The following is a 20514-nucleotide window of genomic DNA, read 5'->3' on the forward strand; positions in this document are numbered from 1 at the left end:
GTTAGGGTTTGGACCCAAAAGCTGGTCAAAGAAGGGTGTTTTTAAACAATGTTATTCCTTGATAAAAGTTGCAGAGCCCCCCACAACCCCAGAAGGCTTTTCTTTTCTCTCTTAACCTGGGGACATGGGGCCGAATGGGTAAGTGGTTAAAGAACAAAGTGCCAAGCACCAAACCAACCAAGCCATCCCCAAATAGATGCTGTCAAGCACCATAGAAATGAAGGGATATGCAGAACAAGACACATTCATGGAGATGGGGCACTGCTAGTTTCTGCACCAGTTTATTTCCTCAGCAAGCAATAAAATAGATAGAAAGTCATAAAGAGTTGGGAGATATAAATACTCCACCAACCCACTGGTTGGGGCTTGACCAAAAAAGAAAATGCAGATGGAACAGGAAAATAGGTTGATGAAAATGAAATGGATCCAGAGCAAAAATGCAAGACCATGTAGAACTCCAAGGAAGAGAATGAAGGATGGTGATGATGATTAACTATATTCATGACTCATGAGCATTCAATACCCCTGATGGGGACACTGGAAAAATGCCAGTATACAACCCATACAAGTCAGTTACGCTTTCAACAGTTAAAGGAAAATAAATTTCCAATATCCTCTCTTTTTACCCTGCCCTATTCTTCAGACATTACAAATTCAGAAACTTTTGATTCAATCAAACCATAAAAGACCAACACACCCAAAAACAGTAAGAACTAAACAAACTAAATAGGCATTAGGCTGCTATAGATTCATGCCAGAAAGTGGCAGTTTCCTTGACACCACCACTCCATAATTCATGGAAGAGAATTAGCGGAATTTATCCATGGTTAATGGCTCTGCTGTACCAAAGCTTCACCACCTCCCCCCTCGTCCACGGAAGGTAAACTAAAAATGAACCTCCATTTTCTCTATCCCCAACTGGAAGATCAAGCTCCAACACCTTTGTTGGATTCTGCATTGAGCGTGTAATGATTCATCCAGGCCAATGAAACCTGGAAATGATTACGCTCTATTTACAGATTGAGAGGCATAAACCAACGTCCAAAAAAGCGACGCAACTCCTACTTTGTAACTTCTAAGGTGTTAGCTGATTATAATTTGCTGCTACCGGTATAAACAATGCCTAATCAAGCGCTGCTCCCTGTTATATTTCCATCTTCCAGCGCATGCTATCACCATTAGCAATATGCTCTTTCTCCAGTGCAGCTACTTTGGCCCGTTGCACTGCTGCAGCAATCCCTCCACCCTTTCCCCTTTCATCATGAGGAAGCTCGCAAGCTTCACTCATTATAGTCTCAGATCTCAAGTCAGCTGGGGGGATAAAGCAGTCCATTGACAATCCCCGAACATTAAATGCAACCTCTTCAATCGTCCAAGCTTCTTCCATCTTTGTTTTGGTATGGCTCATTGCCATCTCGCCAAACCTGAAAAGGGTAACCACAGAACGCCCAGAATGCGCAATCATGATTCCCTCAACAGGTCTGTAATCATCAAGGAACGAATTGATTGTGGTTTCCCAGTAAACAGCATCACCACCATTGGACTGAATGCGGGTCAAATGAGAGTCCTCCATGTGAACAAGAAGCCCGGTCTTTTGGCTAAAGTAGCCAAACAACACATGCCTAATTATCTCCGCAGGGCCTTCACTCCTGGACTTCAAAGTTTGAGGATCAGCACAGAGCTTGAGGATGAAGCAATCCTCCCCATTGACCTTTCTTTCTCCAATACATCTGGCATCGGCAAACATACTAGCCGTAGATCTTGGATCAAGACCCTGAAAAAGGACATCCAAGGAATTACGTTACTAACCAGGATAATAATCGACATAGCCAAAGGAAATAACCATAAATTACCAAACAAGATTTCACCTGCAGCGCACGACGCAGGGGTCTCACAGGCCCTTTCGCAGTATGTGCACCCTGCCACGGCGTGTGTCTCCAAACAAGCTTCCCGTTGCAGCCAGCATGAACTTTGCTGCCCCCAACCGCAAGCTCCGCATACCACATGTCCGGATTCATCTGCCACAACACAAACCCGCCCGACTCTGCACATCTAGAAGCATTCCTGGTCTTCATCACCTTTGTGGCAGTCTCAAACTCAGAAGCTACCATCCTAACCTTCCCCATTGCATAAGCATTTTTAATCGAGTTCTGCAGCTTCTGCCCACCAGATGCGGCCGTGTACTGCTGCAGTATGTACTGAGCAGAGGAAGTTTCCTGAAAAAAAAAACACACCACACATTAAAACCAAACTCAAAACTAATCGCATCACATTCAAACCAATCCCTTGTTCGCATTAATTTAAAGTACTTCCTAATCCGAACTGCATCCTAGTGAACGAAAATCCGTACTCGAAAATAATTTAACAAGCTGTCATGATCTGTTTTTCTCAGCCAAGAAAAATTGCAAGAAGAGATAGAAGTTAAAAACTTGGATTTTGTCGGCATCCAATCAAGCACACACATTTGCCATGCTGAGCTGAATTGACCATAACATCCCAGCAAAATACGAAGAATTTTATAAAATGTCTACATCCATGTGATGATGTGAAGAACAAATTGAAAGCAATAAAAAAACACACATGGTGTTGTTCAAATTTACGGAATACATGGAGAAATAAACAATTTAGTGCAAATCTAACCCGGATTATATTATTTAGTTTGGGAAGAAGAAAAAAGAATCCAACCACATTTCTGTGAAGACTTCAAAATCGCCAGGTCCACAGTAGCATAATAATAAAAACAAGCACCAATGCATGAAACCAGAAATTTCAAAGACCGAATCAGATTTTCAAAGCCAAAATAAAAATTGAAAAATAAAATTATAATACATACGATGGGAGTGTCCTTGATGCTGAGGTGAGGGAGAGGGTCGGAGGTGCTGACGTGGAGGGGAGCAAGCGGAGCTCCCATGACGCCGAGGAGGAGTCTGAGATCAGACCGCCGGCTGTTCTGCACGGCCGAGCTCACGGAAGGAGTGCGGGAGAGCTGGCCGCGCATCCAGTGGCCGAGACCCGACCCGACCCGCTTGGAGTCCCCGATTTCGCCGCCGTCCGGATCGGGGCCCTCCATGACCGGCCTGAGGCTGCCGGATCTCCCGATTTCGGGCTGGTCGGCGGCGTGGTGGTGGTGCTTTTTGGTGCGGCGGAGGAGAGAGGACATGGGGGAGGCGGAGCGGGCGGGGCTGGAGGAGCGGGAGCGGGAGCGGGAGGGGCTGAGGCCGCGGACGACCTCGTCTTTGAGAGCAGAGAAGAAACCTTGCTTCTTCTCCATGGGGAGGAGTAGTAGTAGGCCTGGAGAGTCGGGTTCGGAGTTTAAACCCGGGTGACCCGGTTTATTGGGTACAAGGGGAGATGAGGGGTTTTGGGGTAGAAGAGAGGAGAGACTAGAGAGAGTAGAGGGGGTTGTTGGTTGAAGTAGTAGAAGAAGAAGAAGCGGAGTGGGAATAGTGAGACTGGTTCTTCCTCATAGAGAGAGAGAGAGGGGTGGAATAGTGTGAAAAGCTGGGTGATTTGGGGAGCTAAGAGTGTGACCTTTGGTGGCTGCTTTGCTGTTGGGTAGTGCAACTAGTGCGTGTGAGACCTTTGGGGCTTTAAAGTTAAAGAGACGAGAAAGAGAGAGAGAGAGATATATGGTTTTTTTTTTCTCTAGTTTTATTAGGTGTGGGTGGAGGAAAGAGAAAAAAAGGAAGAGGAAGGAAAATGAAGGATCATATCTTTTCTGTATTTACACATTGGCTAGAAAAAGGATATATTTCCATGTAGAAATTAAATGAAAATGATGTAGTTTTTCGTCTTCATTTTTTTGTTAAGATTGTTTAACCATGTCGGATCGTAGAGAGAATTGTTGGACAGTAACGCATAGATTAAATGTGCAATGGTCTGTTTTTTAACCTGACGCCAGCAACGCTGAGTGCCATGAGTTGTTGCGAGAGACGACGAGAAAGGGAATTCAGGTGGTTATAATTATTTATGCATCCTCATGTGACGAGAAACGTTGGTTGCATATATGTTTTGGGCATGGATTGATTTTCAAACGTTGTATGCGTATGAGCGTATCAGGAGATGAGGAACTAGATATATAGTAGTGGTCATCTTGCAATGCAGCAGCTCCAGTCCGCCATAAGATTTGGATGATTACCGAACATTAGTGATAAAACACCTCTAGATTTGGGTGACTACGGAACGTCTCTGTAATGAGAAATAGACTTTCTAGAGAAGGTAAGGATGCCAAAGGAAAGAAAGTGGAACATCATATCTTTTCTACACTAATACATAGACTGAAAATGGATCAATTTTTTCTTTATAAATTGTTTTATTTTTTAACCATAACGAGAATTTACAAATGGTATCCTCCAAGTTATTGCCCATGGTGTTTTTTTTCAAACAACAATTATTGAATGTACAAAAGTTGTTTCGAAAGACGAAAATACATATGAAGTTTAGGTGATTTCTGTAATTTATACATATAGTGTGACGTAACAGACACATGCTGAGAAATTTGTTTTATTATTTTTCATTGAAATCTATTCGACAAGTAAACAAGGGTGTGATACAATCATTTATGGTAATTGATTAAGAGATGTAATTAAGAGAAATTTAATTGTGACAAGTAAACAAAGTCTGTGAAGCAAAATTCTTTGCTAGACTTTCATCTTCTTCTTTTTTTTTTCCTTTCTAAACTTTAATTTTGATACAATGAAAATTTGTGGAAGTTTCCTTTGGATCTGACCAACAATGGTTTCAAAATTCTCATCCTGAATTGAGACTTTTGAGTTTTGACCTCCATCTTGGAATTTTGTTTGGATGAGCTTCGTCAGCTTGGACAATTTGCTACCATTTCACGCCAATAAATTCAACTCACTTTTTTAACCTGTATAGAAATTAATATCACCTGGACTTTAGGTACATTTTGCAGTTCAAATTGTTTGTAAAGTCTCCAATGTGAAAAGTATTACCAGAAAATCGCTTTCGATCCACTTTCGGGTTTGGCCTCATGATAGTAACTTGCTCACATGAAGTTTTAAAAACTAGCGAGTGCCAATTGGTAGGCCTATTTTACCAATATCTCCGCTCCAATTACAAATTAATACATAAAATCAAGGCGAAATTCAACAAAGAACGTACTGTTTATATAAAATTTCTCACTTCTTAGAAACCCATAACGAAAAGAAAAAAAAAACAGTAGTTATCTTAATAACGTCTCCAAGTTCAAAATGGTAGATAGCAACACCATCATAAACAGTAAGAGTGATTCAAAAGGGGAGTTTGGTGGATTATAGGTATGGTTGGACAAGATCTAGGTAAAATAGTATGTGAAATGAACCTAGCCTCTGAGTCTTTGGCATTGACTCTTGTTGACAAAAGAATCATACATGATCCAATAACAGAACATGTGTATGTCATAGAATGAGGTGACATATAAAGATGGCCCCTTACGATCATGCACAACACTAAAATTCAAAGGAGATGGGAGTTAGTAGGCTTTTTAATCTTATATAATTTCAATTGGAGGAATGTCGTTAATAAGTGAGATTAAGAATTTAACAGTACAATATGGAGCATTATTGTATATAAAAGCAGAAATGATAGTGACTTAAAGATTGATAATTGCAAATTGAGTTGGTTGATGTCCTATGTTAATGGGGGAGAGCGACCAAAACCCTCTTTATCTAAGATATTTTCAAAACAAATAAAATCTTTGATGAAGTTGAACATATTTACACGTAAGTTTGTTTCAAAAATTGTTTCCTTTTTGTTTGTCACCAAATCAAATATTTAAAACAGGCCCATTATATTTTCCTCGTAGCTTTGGGAGTTTGGGGTCAACTTAACTTGTTACTTATTTACAGGGCCGGCATTGAGGGATTTGAGGCCCAGTGTGAAGAAAAAAGATGGGCTCTTACACTTTTTTTGGGGTTTGGAACCTAGCCAAGTGTAATACTAGGAGACTCATCCCCACGCCTGAAATTTTTTATTGATATGTTAAAACATGGTACAATAGGGGGGACATAAAACCATTACCCCAGAGAACAAGTACAAACTTGGACCTCTTGTACCTACAATCAGATATGAATCACATCTCATCTGAAATGACTCTTTGCATTTTTAGAAGTAAAGTCATCAACAATATGTTCAACTTCAACAACTTTCAGCATATTTTTCTCAATACTCAATAGTGCCGGTCCATCCAACCTATCAATAAACAAACAAACTGAAAAAAAAAATGGATTTTTGAGCCCTGCTTATTTACTTACGAAAATATATCAAAGTTGAAATTGACTCGAAAATTTACCGCTTTTTATTTACGAAAGGGAAGCTCTAGTTCAATTGAACCCTAGTAGTACTTTGGATTCATGAGCTATAGACACCCAAATAATCGAAATTATCCACGTTTATATTATTATATAGAAGTGCAGACCAATCTAATTGGCAATTAGCCAATGCATGTGAAAAGAGGCCAAGAAAAGTTCCCGGTTTTTGGGCTCAATTACAAAAAAAAACGCGTTTATACCTTTTGTAGTTCCATACAGCTAAGCTAAATTAGGGCACGATCAATCTTCCCACTACCTTCTGCCGCAAAGAAACAAATTAACAGACTCTTAATGAGGGACTAGCCAGCATCTTCGTCTGTTTTGATCACACGAGTTTATAGAATTTTATTTTAATTATATTCTTAGAAGATAATCATTTTATGTAATTTTATTTTTTATGAATTATAGTTTTAATATAACACATTGGTGAAACATTTGTATTTTTATATAATTGTCTTTTCTGTCTATTTGTGAGAATAACATTCTAGAGAGGTAAATTTAATAATTTATAATTTAGTAAAGATTTTGAGTGTTTGTTTTATAGTAGTAAATATTAATCTCCACTGCTTGTCTTCTTCTTTCTTATATATTTCTCGACTCATCCAAGGTTTGGTTGAAGTTATCTACATTAATAAATTTGATGAGATTGAAAGCATCTCTCAATTTGATTAAGAAACCGGTCGCACTTATATAATTATATAAATATATATATATATATATATATATACATCGAAAAAGGATTTGGGGATTTTGTTCTTGAGCTCTGGCTGTGACTTGAACTCATGACATAATTTTAAGTGAAAGAAAATCGGAGAACATGAAGATTAGGCTATATGTTGAGGTCGGACGGGGCCTCTATGGCTATATGATTTATGTGAAATGATGATGATGATGCAAAACAGCTTTCAATCAGATTGGTGTATGTAATATGTTCATATACAAATATATAAGTACATATTTCTTGATCATATATACTTTGTACCCATTGCTGAGGATTGGTGGGGCACCAGACATTCTACTCTTCCACGAGTGCAATTATTCGTGATTATGAGAAACATTTAATAAATATTGTTTTGTTTTAAAAAAAGAGTGTTTGGTTTTTAACTTTAGCTTTCTGATATGCATAATCCTTGGGCTTTACTGTATTGTAGCTCATTATTATGATAACTTGTATCAACTGATGATACACACGAGTATATATTATAGTTAAACTGTTTTCATAATTTATCCTTAAAAGACAGCTTCTGGTTGTCCTCTTTTTTGTTTTTGGCTAGAGCTTCTAATGTTCCTTTAAGATCAATAATTTGATTTACTATAAGAAAAGGACATGAATAATTTGATGAACTCAGTTTCTTGCCAACGAATGACTTGTACGTTGTTTCAATCATGGAAGAATCAGAAAGAAGAAAGAGCAAAAAGAAAAGGAGAAGATGAATGAAACTTGATCAGAGTATGCCTCAGGCGAATAAGGCGATGGGTCACAGACTGAGATTCTGCCATAGATAGATCGATGCAGTTTATTATGTACGTCGTGAATCAGATTTTAGTTCTAAATGGTTAAATACAGGAATTAAAGGAACTTGTAAATTGTAAAACCCTACCCTGCAAACAGGTTGTATCTGGATTTTCACGTTGTCAATATCCACCCAATTCTAAATGAGTAATATCACTACCCACCCATTTACCCATTTTCTATAGGGAATTAGGGACACATTTTTTTTCATTTTTTTTTCTAATTTCAATGGGTGCCTTATATTTTTCATGTTTAATAGGTACTTTTTTTATCAAGATTATCATGATTCATAGTAATTTGTTATTTGTTAACTTATTTTTAATGGGTATGATTACCTATATATTAATTTCGATGATTTACCTATTAATATGGGTTTAAGAGTTTTGCTATTATGATGGTTTGGTTACTAAACTAGATCTATGTAAATTCGATTTCTCTTGTAAAATTCAGTCAATTTCAAAATTATGAAAACAATAATGATCATGATATGTTCTATAGCTTGTGTAAATCTGTGTATTTATCTATAAACATATTGTAAACATGTATGGAGGATATTGCTATCTTCTTGGATATGTAGTTTATTCATAGAGTAAATTCATGTGCTCATTATGTTTGTTGCCCCATTTTCTAAAACTATGAAGTAGAAAACAATCATGTTTAAGAGATGAAATGAAACAAATTAGTGAAACACATGCATCATTCATTCATTCACTATGGAAACAAAGTTAGATACCTAGTTTTGTATAACGTAGTATCGAATTAATGAAATCAATCAATATATATGGATAGATCAATGTGCACGGTTCAATTCAGTGTGCATGAATAATCCCACCAAGTTCAATATATTTACCTCAAAAGATATTCCTGACATAGATACAGAAATACAAATACCCAATTCGGACAATAGATATATGAAAAAAAGAAAAAAAATGAAGTCAATATTTTAGAGAAATTTGAGTACTAGTTCGAAGCAGTGAAAGTTGAACCAGAAATTGAAACTTGGCAAAGATAGCGGAGGAGGAGGCCGAACAAATATGAGAGGTCGGAGAAAACCCACGAATATTACCCATACCCATTCAACTTACCCCCGGGTATTTTTAAGCTACCCATTACCCTACTGAGTATTTTTGTAATGGGTATTTACCCAAAAGAAATACCTAACACATATTTTACCCACGGATATAGGTACCCATGGGTATTATTGCCATAATGCTCAATCGTCTACTGCATTTTTCCCGGTTAAGTTCTAATTATGAAATCAAATTTCGGTTATCTGAAATTGGTAAAATTTGGGAATAGTTTCTTAAATTAGTTATGGGTGGGTTGTTACATAACTGCTAGCTAGAAGAAAACTCGTCACTATTATGGCGTCAAAAATTAGTCTTACATACGGTGCAAACTCTTTTACAATGCATGTTTTTTCCTCATTTAGGATACACGTATCCGTGCCAAACATACAAGCATTATATCCTAGGCACAAACAATGAAAATTTAGATGAGATTATTTTGGACGAAAGAAAGAATATTAATCATGTTGAAGCTGACTAGCTGAGGATTGAAGAAAATTCTACGCTCATTCTTGGTCTAAGAAATGCATAAATTATTGGCATGAACAGAAAAACAACGTACACACGAGTGACACGACTGGATTGTTTCGTTGTGTCTTTGTTACACTTTCAAACCTAATAATTGATTAAGACGTACCTCACCAAATCTGCATTCTTGATTGTGTTCTGTATGTTTGGGCATCTCATGTGATGAAGATATTTGATTTTATTTTCGACTCGATTTTCTCTGCTGAATTCATTTTCTGATTTGATCTTCCTCTTACTCTCTGTCCCATTTCAGTAGAAATATCTAAGCTGCTTTCCAGATAAAGGAAAACAAAATAAAAGAGATTTTTGAATTGAGAGTGGGACATGGGAGTTCATCTCATTACATATATAATTCACTTAAGGGGAAAAAGCTGAGTGGGTCGAATTCACTATTTTTGATTTATGAAGAAGGGAAGGGGGCAACTGCATGCAGTAGACAAAATTGTTGTTCCTTACAGACAAAGGCATCTATATATATATATATATATATATATATATATAGTGATCTTCAATCTATCAATGTGAATATATACAATAATTCAAGCAGAAGGGCTACATAGATAATCATTACTACTCTTTGCTTATTTTCTTAATCGATCAGTTTTCCATGGATCAATTCTAAGTTGGCATCACTCGATCATCATATCTCAAAGGCACAGTGTTTGCCTAAGCAAAAAAAATAAAAAGAAAGAATCATATGGTTGTCTCAGATATACTAGTTCCTTTATGAAACCCTTAATTAGTTTCACGCATAGAAATTATTTTGAACTTGCAAAAGGAACAAATAGATTTACTCGATCACAATAAACAACCAACTCCAGAAGGCTCAAGATCTCGTTATAGTCTTCTAGCTATAAAGAGCTAGCCACAGTGCAATAGCTTGACACACACTTTTTTCTGGGTGCAGTCACACTCACACTTGACCTGGTTTTGCTTCGGTGCATGGCATGCACTGTGTTCGATCTTTCTTCCTCTACTGCTAATGCTAGCTAACTTAAAGAAGTGCTTTCCTGCTTGTTGCCCCTATAGATACATATATGTTTCATCTTTTTTACCTGCACCGCAAACAATCATGGTGTAATGTGTTCCTCACTGATCTAGCAGGAGCATGATAATCAAATGCCAAAAACACCGTAAAGAGGATAAGAAAAGGCATGAATATATGGTCTTCTCTTTCGGGTCCCAAAGACCATGATTCCTGTTCTTTCTTCTTTTCTCTCATGTCACCAGCAACCTTCGTCTTTACGTTCCATTTACCACGTGCGCTGCTAATTCCAGCAAAAGGGCTCATGGGAGAGAGAGAGAGAGAGAGAGAGAGAGAGAGAGAGAGAGAGAGAGAGAGAGAGAGAGAGATGTGGCTGAATAAGAGCGAGGACATGTCTCATTGGTTTGGGCTCGTAATATTGGACTGGGCAAATTTTTACCCAAAATTTGGGTAACTGTTCAATTATATATCAGGTGTGAAATTATGTTCATCTAAGTTGACTTCAAGAAGACCAATATGGTCTTTGTAACCCAGAAAGAGAAAAGATCTGAATGTTCAATGGTATCATAGAATTATTCAAAACGTAAGAAATCATCTAATTAAGAAGAAGCAACATTCCTATGAGCGGGCCGGGTCGGACGTACAAAAATGGATTAGGCTAGGGGAGTCTTGCGCAGTTCTACGTAGTTATGAGCCCTTGTTACAGCCTTTTCTTATAGGCAAGCAAGACTTGTTATCTCGCCCCGCATATATCGAACTTTTGATACACGCAGCACTACGTACGGCGACCTACATGTTGAGCTTGAAGATGGCTGCGTGCTTATTTTGCAGTTCAAGCAAAGCAATGGAGCTCCTCCGATCCATTGCTCGAGTCTTTTAGTTGCAAACATTAAGGGGATTCTAGTTCAATTTCCTAATTTATGTCTGCACATGTTGAATTAGAGGTGCGGAGATTAAAATGATGTAACTAGCTAGCTCATAGATTTGCTAGTAGTGATGGTCAACATCCGATGGATCAATAAATTTTCTCATCGGTGATGGTTGATTGTAACAACCTTGAGTCGCGTACATAATGCACTAGTGGAGTATATCTCGTAGACTATAGAGGAGATTTCTATTCGGTCAAGCAGTAGTGAGTGAAAAATATCCAAAATTGATTGGTTATCCATTGGTTATGAGAAACTATGGGGTCTAATGTTACATTTAAGTAGAATTGAATCAAAATTTAATGATAATCAGCTAATTAAGGAAATATTACACTTTGCATTCTCAACCTACATTCCCGTTCACACGGTTAGCTTCATGCTGAACTAATATTGGATGTAAATCTAAGGGTTGAAAATAAAATAACTCAATTTTAAAAACATTCTCCTCACCTTTAGATTTATATCAAATGATAGCTGAACATGAATTTTTTTCATGATCAACTACTGACCGTGTGAATGAGATTGACTAAACCTAAGACTGGCAGCACCACGTACAAACTTTTTATTTCTCAAAATGAGTAGAAGAAATCTCATTGGAGTAATTTTCGATTAATTTGCGAATACCAGGACGACGCGACGACGTTTCTAAGAATAAAAAATGATTTTCCAAAACTCATCTAGTTTAACCTTGTCGGGTTGCAAAACGGAGCCGCAAACTCTGTTCCAACTAGGGGTGGACACGGGTCCATCCGGTTTTGTTTTGAACAAAACTCATAACCCAACCTAAATTTTAACTTCAGTTCGGTTCGGTTCAGTTTTTCTATTTTAGAGACTGTGACCCACAACCCAACCCGTACGATTCGGTTTGGTTCGTTTTTTTTTTCCTGAATTTACCCGTATGTAAAATACGTAATATTATATATTAATTTTAAAAGTACAAAATTTAACATAAAGATTAATAACTAATGGTCTAATGATTATTCTATACATAATTGACTTATGCCTCATCATTTAGCCTGCGGATCCGAAAAGCTCGCGTAGGCCCGCAAGCCCGATGGGTTTTTACCCAAAAACAACACTAATATGTCACAAGGGAAGACCCATTACCAAAATGCGAACACCAAAAAGTCGTTTGCATATATGAAATCACCTAATTTTTGTTACTGATTATGTGCGGTCGCACAAAAAAACCCATTTGGCAAAGCCCCGGTCAATGAGGATTTTAATATGTCAAAACGCTTTTTTTGTTGTTGACCATAGGTACGGACGGTCAATCAATATCCAAAACGGATGAAATTTTTACGGGTTCCCTAAATATATATAAGTATCACATCTGCTGGTGTCGATCGACCATATTTCGAACTGGAGTTATCGATCGCCGAAGTGTCCACTAATGTATCATAACATTTATATTAGGTTTATAATAAAACTATCGCATTATGAAACGACTATATGAAGGAAACTTCTAGGGATCGATCAACACCAGCCGTTGTGATCGGTATATATATTTAGTGACCCTATAAAAATTTCGTCCAATTCGAACCTCGTTTGACCGTCGGAATTTTCGGTAAATCGAAAACACCACTAATATGCCCTAAGGGAGGACCTATTACAAATATGCGAACGCCGAAAGCCGTTTGCATATCTGAAATCACCTAATTTTTGTTACCTATCGTGCGCGGTCACACTGAAGAAATCTATTTGGCAAAGCCCCAGTCGATATGTTTCTGAAAACTTTCTTCACGGAAGTTGTAGAGATCGTCGATACGATTTTGTGGACACGTCACGTGTTCTAATCGGATGTCGTACATAAAAGTTATTAGCGATATAAGTTAGTTTCCAATTTTAGAAGAAGTATAAAAGGAAATTTTAGGGAATTAGGATCTCCAAAAACAAAAACCCTTTCTCCCTTCCCTCTCTCCTCCCCCGTAGCCGCTCTCTCTCTCTCTTTCTCTCCCCGACTCTCCCTCTATCGAAATCGCCTCTGGCGATCCAGCAGCTCGGGCCTCCGTGGCCCTCACCGCCGACCCCAAAGGCACCGCACGGCCTTCCGCTTCCACCCCCTGCCTCTACACGCCTCTGTTCGCCGCATTGAAGCTCCCTCGCCAAATCGAAGATTCAATGACTTCCTCCGCCATCCAAGCACGTCGCCGGCGAGACCAGAGCATGGGGACCACACCACCACCTCTGATCCTCATCGCTGAAGCCACCTGCAAGCAAGTGGGAGCTGAATCGCGTCGCCGGTGTCACCTCTCGCGAAATCGACCCTGCCGGCACCTCGAGCTCCTCCGGCAACTCCCGGCCGTCTTAGGGCTCCATATAGATGGAAATGCATTAAATTCAATGATAAGAGTGATTTTGTGAAGTTTGGGAAGAATTGTGGAGAAATGGTGGAGAATTGGAGGAAGAGGAGAAATAGGGAGTAAAGCCGCCTTAGGCGGCGCGTGGGAGGGTGAGGGGTGCAGCAGGAGGCCATAGGCCGTGGAAGGGAAGAAGGGAAGAAAATGAGGGGTTTTGGGCGGTGGTAGGCGAGCTACGCGCAAGATTTAGAATCGGCGCATGAGCGCCACACCCGGCTGCCAGAGGTGGCGTGTGAACAGTAATTTTTGAATAGTAAATTTTTGTAAAAGTAATTTCTATACAGTAATTGTAAAATTTATTTACGTATATTAATTGTAAAACTAATTTTCTGTAAGCTAAATCGGTAATTAGAATTTACTGAAACAGTATTTATGATGGATTAGTACGTATATGAAAAGTAAATACGTAAATAGTACATATATGAAAAACAATACGTAAACAGTACGTATATGAAAAGTAATACGTAAAAAGTACATATATGAAAAGTAATACACAAACAATACGTACATGAACAATAAAACATTAGTACTATTTTGGTATTTGAGGTTTTACGCAACATTTCTAATCACATCTTATACAATCGAGGTGATCGATACAACAAGTAATTCGCTTGCGGAATTTTAGAAATTACGCTTAGGAATATAAGGTGAGTAAATCTCACTACGATGAGTCTACCCTTGGTGGTGATTCATAGTTACGCTTTATTTAAAAGATCGACATATGATATGTATATGGTATAGTGGGTTGTGTATGTGTATAATGGTAAAATCGATACATATATATGAGTCGCTATATTATATACTATCACATTTCTATTTCCAACTAAGTTTATTTATCGCACTGATATTTGTTTTATTTAAGCATGAAATAAATTGTCTTTTTGTACAATAACATGAGAGGAATATATTGTATGTGGTTTTAACTTGAGTTACGTTAAAATGTTTTTTGTCTTCGGACGTATTGGCATGTCGGAACCTAGCTTTGGCCGGGCGACGGTTACGATTCAGTTAGAGCTCTAGTCTGTCTGCCGGTGTACTGGCATGAGAAGTAACAGATGGGTTACCGGCTTATGAGTACCCATATTTTTGGATATTGGGTAACAAATGGTTGCCCAATGTCTGGCGGCGTACTGCATGAGGGGTAACATATGAGTACTTGGGTCTCATGAGTACCCGTATTATAAATATATTTGGGTAAACAGATGGGTTGTTCGATTTTTTATGAGTACTTATATTTTCAGATATTATTGGACAACCAGATGAGTCGTCCAATGACTCATGAGTACATTTATAATTGAATGTTTTCAGTATTTTTCTGTTGTATTTATATGCGAGTTATATTGTTGTTTTACTCATACGAGCTGCAAAGCTTGCCGAGTTTCTGTTTATAATCCCGGTGCACCTATTCGATGGTGTAGGAGATAGTTCTGCATGTGTGGATTAGCAGAATTGACGAACTACTCTGAAGATTTCGAAGTTTTCTTTATTCTATTTTATGGTGAGGATTGAGAGGATTTTACATTCCATTTGATATAATGCTTGAATTATAATTTGGTTTGTAATAATCAATTCGACTGAGATGTTTTATGAACTCAGTAATGATACGCTGTGACGATAAGATGATTCTGATTTATTGAGATTGTTTTAGAATTTTTCATGACTTCGATTTTGAGTTCAACACTTGAAATTTCGGGGTCGTTTCAGATGATCACCAAAATTTACCACCACAATCTAAACAATATTTCCAACAACTCCCTAGTTGACACCAAAGTCTAAATCGAAGTCTAATCGACGAAAAACATAAAATCGACACTATTTACAAACCCTAAAAAAATAAATCGTCGATTCTCCTTGTGTGTTTCGAAATAGATAAAACTGTTTTAGAGGGTTAATATACATCCTACAAGCTTCAAAACACAAGAAGAATCACCTTAATTGGTTGCCGGAAGAGGGAGTTCTCCTCACTTCTTCAAACGGAACAACCGTATTATTTATTCATTTCTGAGTTTCAAATAGCTTGAATCTCTCCCAAACACTAATCAAGATCGGTAGGGGATGAAGAGACGGTTCCAACACCACCGGTCTCACTCAATTCTGTCGCCAAATGACTGAGATATGGCCGGAGAAAGATTCGGGAACAAAGAGAGAAAAATTGTGTGAACAGTAACCGAGCTGATTTTTAGAAAAAAAAAACTGATTTTCTGATTTTTAATCTCCTCTTTCCTTTTATACTCATCCTAAAATCGGAAACCAAACTTCCGTTGCTAACAACTTTCATATACGACATCCGATTAAAGCGTGCCGCGCGTCTACGAACTCGTATTAACGAACTCTACGACTTTCATGAGTGAAGTTTTCTGAGATTCCTAACAGATAAAAGGTAAACTCTTCACCACTCACGGTAACGTTTCTGAGTATAAATCGCTGGAACACTTTCATTTTCTCCGTTGTAGTATATAATCGGATCACCACCAATTTAAATATCTCCAAATAATAATTATAAATTTTCGACAGATTACAGAAAAAATAAAGATTTTTTAAGTTTCAATGAGAAACTGATCGAACAGTGGATAATTTTATCCGAAAGACCAACTGTTATACATAATTTTATCCAAACTTGAAACATTGGCGTAATTAACCACTAACCGCTTCAACCCCTAGCACTCCTAAAAAATTCCAACCTATTACCAATTCTTGCATGCAGCGCATAAAGGGCGATCGATATCGATCAAGACGGACTTCAATGGAGTGTTATACCACGAGATATTACACGTGTGGCAGTGGAACGGTAACGGTCAAGCTCCCGGCGGATTGATAGAAGGGATTGCAAATTTTGTGAGACTGAAGGCCAACAATGTTCCTAATGGGTGGGTGACACCCGGCCAGGGTCAGCGTTGGGATGAGGGATATTCTGTCACTGCTCGATTCATAGACTATTGCAATGGCCTCAAGAAATGGTTTGTCGTTGAACTTAACAAGACGATGAGAAAATGGCTATAGTGACAATTTCTTAAGCCAGTTGCTTGGAGACAGTTGGTCAGCTAGCTGTTGAAGGACTATAAGGGGGGGGGGGGGGGGCTTCTGTATCCACATGTTGGAATTTGGAATGCTGACTGTTCTAGCTAGTTAACATATACCCAGAATGAAAAATGTTTCGGCGCCACAATATGGTTACAGATTCAGCGTCACAATCATATGTGACATGTCATATAATATTGTCACGTCAGTAATTAAAAAAATCGTAAAATGTCATTGTTTTTAGAGAAAATATCATTTTTAAATAAAAAGATAATCATATTCATATTAATCTAACGACTCTAAATTATTATATTTTAATATTTTTTCATTACGATAATGCTTTCAGAATTATTTTTTTATTTACGGAATTATGCTTGTATATATGTGTTTGTGTGTGCACGCGCGTAAAACATATTTTCAAAATAAAATTATTTCATCTGTGAAAAATATAAACGTATGTGTGTGAAAAATATTTTAAAATAAATTAAACTATTTCCTCCTAAATAATTTTGTTAGAGATTTTTCATATTTTTGTGATAGAAAAATGAAATTTTCTTTTATTACTATTGTAACATACATTACTAGTCTTAATTAATTATTAAAAAAGCTAATCTTAATCTGTATCCACATGTTGGAATTTGGAATGCTGACTGTTCTAGCTAGTTAACATATACCCAGAATGAAAAATGTTTCGGCGCCACAATATGGTTACAGATTCAGCGTCACAATCATATGTGACATGTCATATAATATTGTCACGTCAGTAATTAAAAAAATCGTAAAATGTCATTGTTTTTAGAGAAAATATCATTTTTAAATAAAAAGATAATCATATTCATATTAATCTAACGACTCTAAATTATTATATTTTAATATTTTTTCATTACGATAATGCTTTCAGAATTATGTTTTTATTTACGGAATTATGCTTGTATATATGTGTTTGTGTGTGCACGCGCGTAAAACATATTTTCAAAATAAAATTATTTCATCCGTGAAAAATATAAACGTATGTGTGTGAAAAATATTTTAAAATAAATTAAACTATTTCCTCCTAAATAATTTTGTTAGAGATTTTTCATATTTTTGTGATAGAAAAATGAAACTTTCTTTTATTACTATTGTAACATACATTACTAGTCTTAATTAATTATTAAAAAAGCTAATCTTAATCTGTATCCACATGTTGGAATTTGGAATGCTGACTGTTCTAGCTAGTTAACATATACCCAGAATGAAAAATGTTTCGGCGCCACAATATGGTTACAGATTCAGCGTCACAATCATATGTCACATGTCATATAATATTGTCACGTCAGTAATTAAAAAAATCGTAAAATGTCATTGTTTTTAGAGAAAATATCATTTTAAAATAAAAATATAATCATATTCATATTAATCTAACGACTCTAAATTATTATTTTTTAATATTTTTTCATTACGATAATGCTTTCAGAATTATTTTTTTATTTACGGAATTATGCTTGTATATATGTGTTTGTGTGTGCACGCGCGTAAAACATATTTTCAAAATAAAATTATTTCATCCGTGAAAAATATAAACGTATGTGTGTGAAAAATATTTTAAAATAAATTAAACTATTTCCTCCTAAATAATTTTGTTAGAGATTTTTCATATTTTTGTGATAGAAAAATGAAATTTTCTTTTATTACTATTGTAACATACATTACTAGTCTTAATTAATTATTAAAAAAGCTAATCTTAATTAGTATATACATGGACAAAAATAATTTGTTACCTTATCTGTCTCATAAAATCTAATAAATTTTCATAAGATTATAATAATATTTTCATCATTATAAGGTAACTTTTTGAACAAATATCGTAAAATGATTTTGAAATAAATGTAATAAGGTAACTAAATCATCTAAAGTTTAATTTTTATTTACTAAATGTCACATCTCCGAATTTCTAATGTTAAAAATTCGAATTCGAATCCATGGAAACTCTAAAACAATCTCAAATATATTGAAATCATCTTATCATAACAGTGAATCGAAACTGAGTCCATAACATGACTTAGTTGACTTGAATAATACATAACCAGTTTATACCTCAGTATTATAAACCAATGGAAATGTAAAATTCACTCAATCCTCACCACAAACAGAAGAAAAAAATCTTCAGAGTAAGCCCTCAGAATCTGCTAATCCCCACCTGCAGAACTATCCCCTACACCATCGAATTGGTGCACCGGGATTGTAAACACAAACTCAGTAAGTTTTTCAGCCCGTATGAGTAAACCAACAGTAAACATACATCGCATACAAAAGAAATATCTCAAATAACATTTAAAGACAAATGTACTCATGTAACACTGGGCAACCCATCTGTTACTCAAAATCATTTAAAAACATGGGTACTCATGAGAGTTAGGCAACCCATCGGTTACCCCTCATGCAGTACACCGACAGGCACTGGGCAACTCATCTGGTTACCTAAAATCATGTAAAACATGGGTACTCATGAGACCCAGGTACTCATCTGTTACCCCTTATGCAATATACCGACAGACACTGTGCAGCCCATATGTACCCAATGTCACTAAAGAAAATATGGGTACTCATGAGACTCAAGCAACCCATCTGCTACCTCTTATGTCGTACACCGGTAGACAGACTAGAGCTCTAACTGAATCGTAACTGTCACCTAGCCAAAACTTGGTTCTGATACTGCCAACACGTCCGAAGACAGAAAAAACACGTTTGAAGATAGAAAACGTTTTAATAAAACTCAATGATAAAACTAACGTTTTAATAAAACTCAATGTAAACATATATCGCATACAAAGGAAATATGTTAAATAACATTTAAAGACAAATGTACTCATGTAACACTGGGCAACCCATCTGTTACTCAAAATCATTTAAAAACATGGGTACTCATGAGAGTTAGGCAACCCATCGGTTACCCCTCATGTAGTACACCGACAGGCACTGGGCAACCCATATGGTTACTTAAAATCATGTAAAACATGGGTACTCATCTGTTACCCCTTATGCAGTATACCGACAGACACTGTGCAGCCCATATGTACCCAATGTCACTAAAGAAAATATGGGTACTCATGAGACCCAGGCAACCCATCTGCTACTTCTCATGCCGTACACCGGCAGACATACTAGAGCTCTAACTGAATCGTAACTGTCACCCACCCAAACTTGGTTCTGATACTGCCAACATGTCCGAAGACAGAAAACACGTCTGAAGACAGAAAAAACACGTCTGAAGATAGAAAACGTTTGAATAAAACTCAATGTTAAAACCACGTATAATAACAATCCACCCATGTTATTGTACTACAACAAAGTGACTCTTGCTCAAATAAAATAAATATAGTTGCCACAGTATAATTCATTTGGAAATAAGAACGTAATAGTATATAATATAGCAACCCATATATATGTATCGTATTTACAATTTTATACACATACACAACCCACTATATTATATACATGTCATAGTTAGATTTTTTTAAGAAAATGTAAATATGAGTCACCGCCAAGGGTAGACTCGTCATAGTGAGATTTACTCATATTCACCATAGTCCATAATCACTAAAACCTTTTTAAAATCATTTATTAAAATAATGTTTCACTTACCAATGAACCGTAGACGATCAAGTTCACGTAATTTAAACCAAAACATATTTTTAAAATAATTTTTATAAACTAGTGATGCAACAACTATGGTGACAACTCAAACTAAATTCAATAATTATAATACTACTTCGATCATTATGATTATTGTGAGGTTTACTCACCTTATTTCCCGCGTGCAACTT

The 20514-nt window shown here is 36.7% G+C and overlaps 1 protein-coding gene across 1 annotated transcript; it reads right to left on the reverse strand.

Moving 5' to 3' along the window:
• Nucleotides 1-475: 475 nt before the first annotated feature.
• LOC126782992 (uncharacterized) lies at nucleotides 476-3541 on the reverse strand. The gene is made up of 3 exons (XM_050508366.1): nucleotides 2834-3541; nucleotides 1869-2216; nucleotides 476-1774 (listed from the first exon to the last, which is right to left on the reverse strand). The coding sequence occupies exons 1-3, from the start codon at nucleotides 3269-3271 to the stop codon at nucleotides 1145-1147; spliced, it is 1416 nt and encodes a 471-aa protein (XP_050364323.1). The 5' UTR covers nucleotides 3272-3541; the 3' UTR covers nucleotides 476-1144.
• Nucleotides 3542-20514: the final 16973 nt, after the last annotated feature.

This window comes from Argentina anserina, chromosome 2 (assembly GCF_933775445.1).
Source record: "Argentina anserina chromosome 2, drPotAnse1.1, whole genome shotgun sequence".
NCBI classification, from domain to species: Eukaryota; Viridiplantae; Streptophyta; class Magnoliopsida; order Rosales; family Rosaceae; genus Argentina; species Argentina anserina.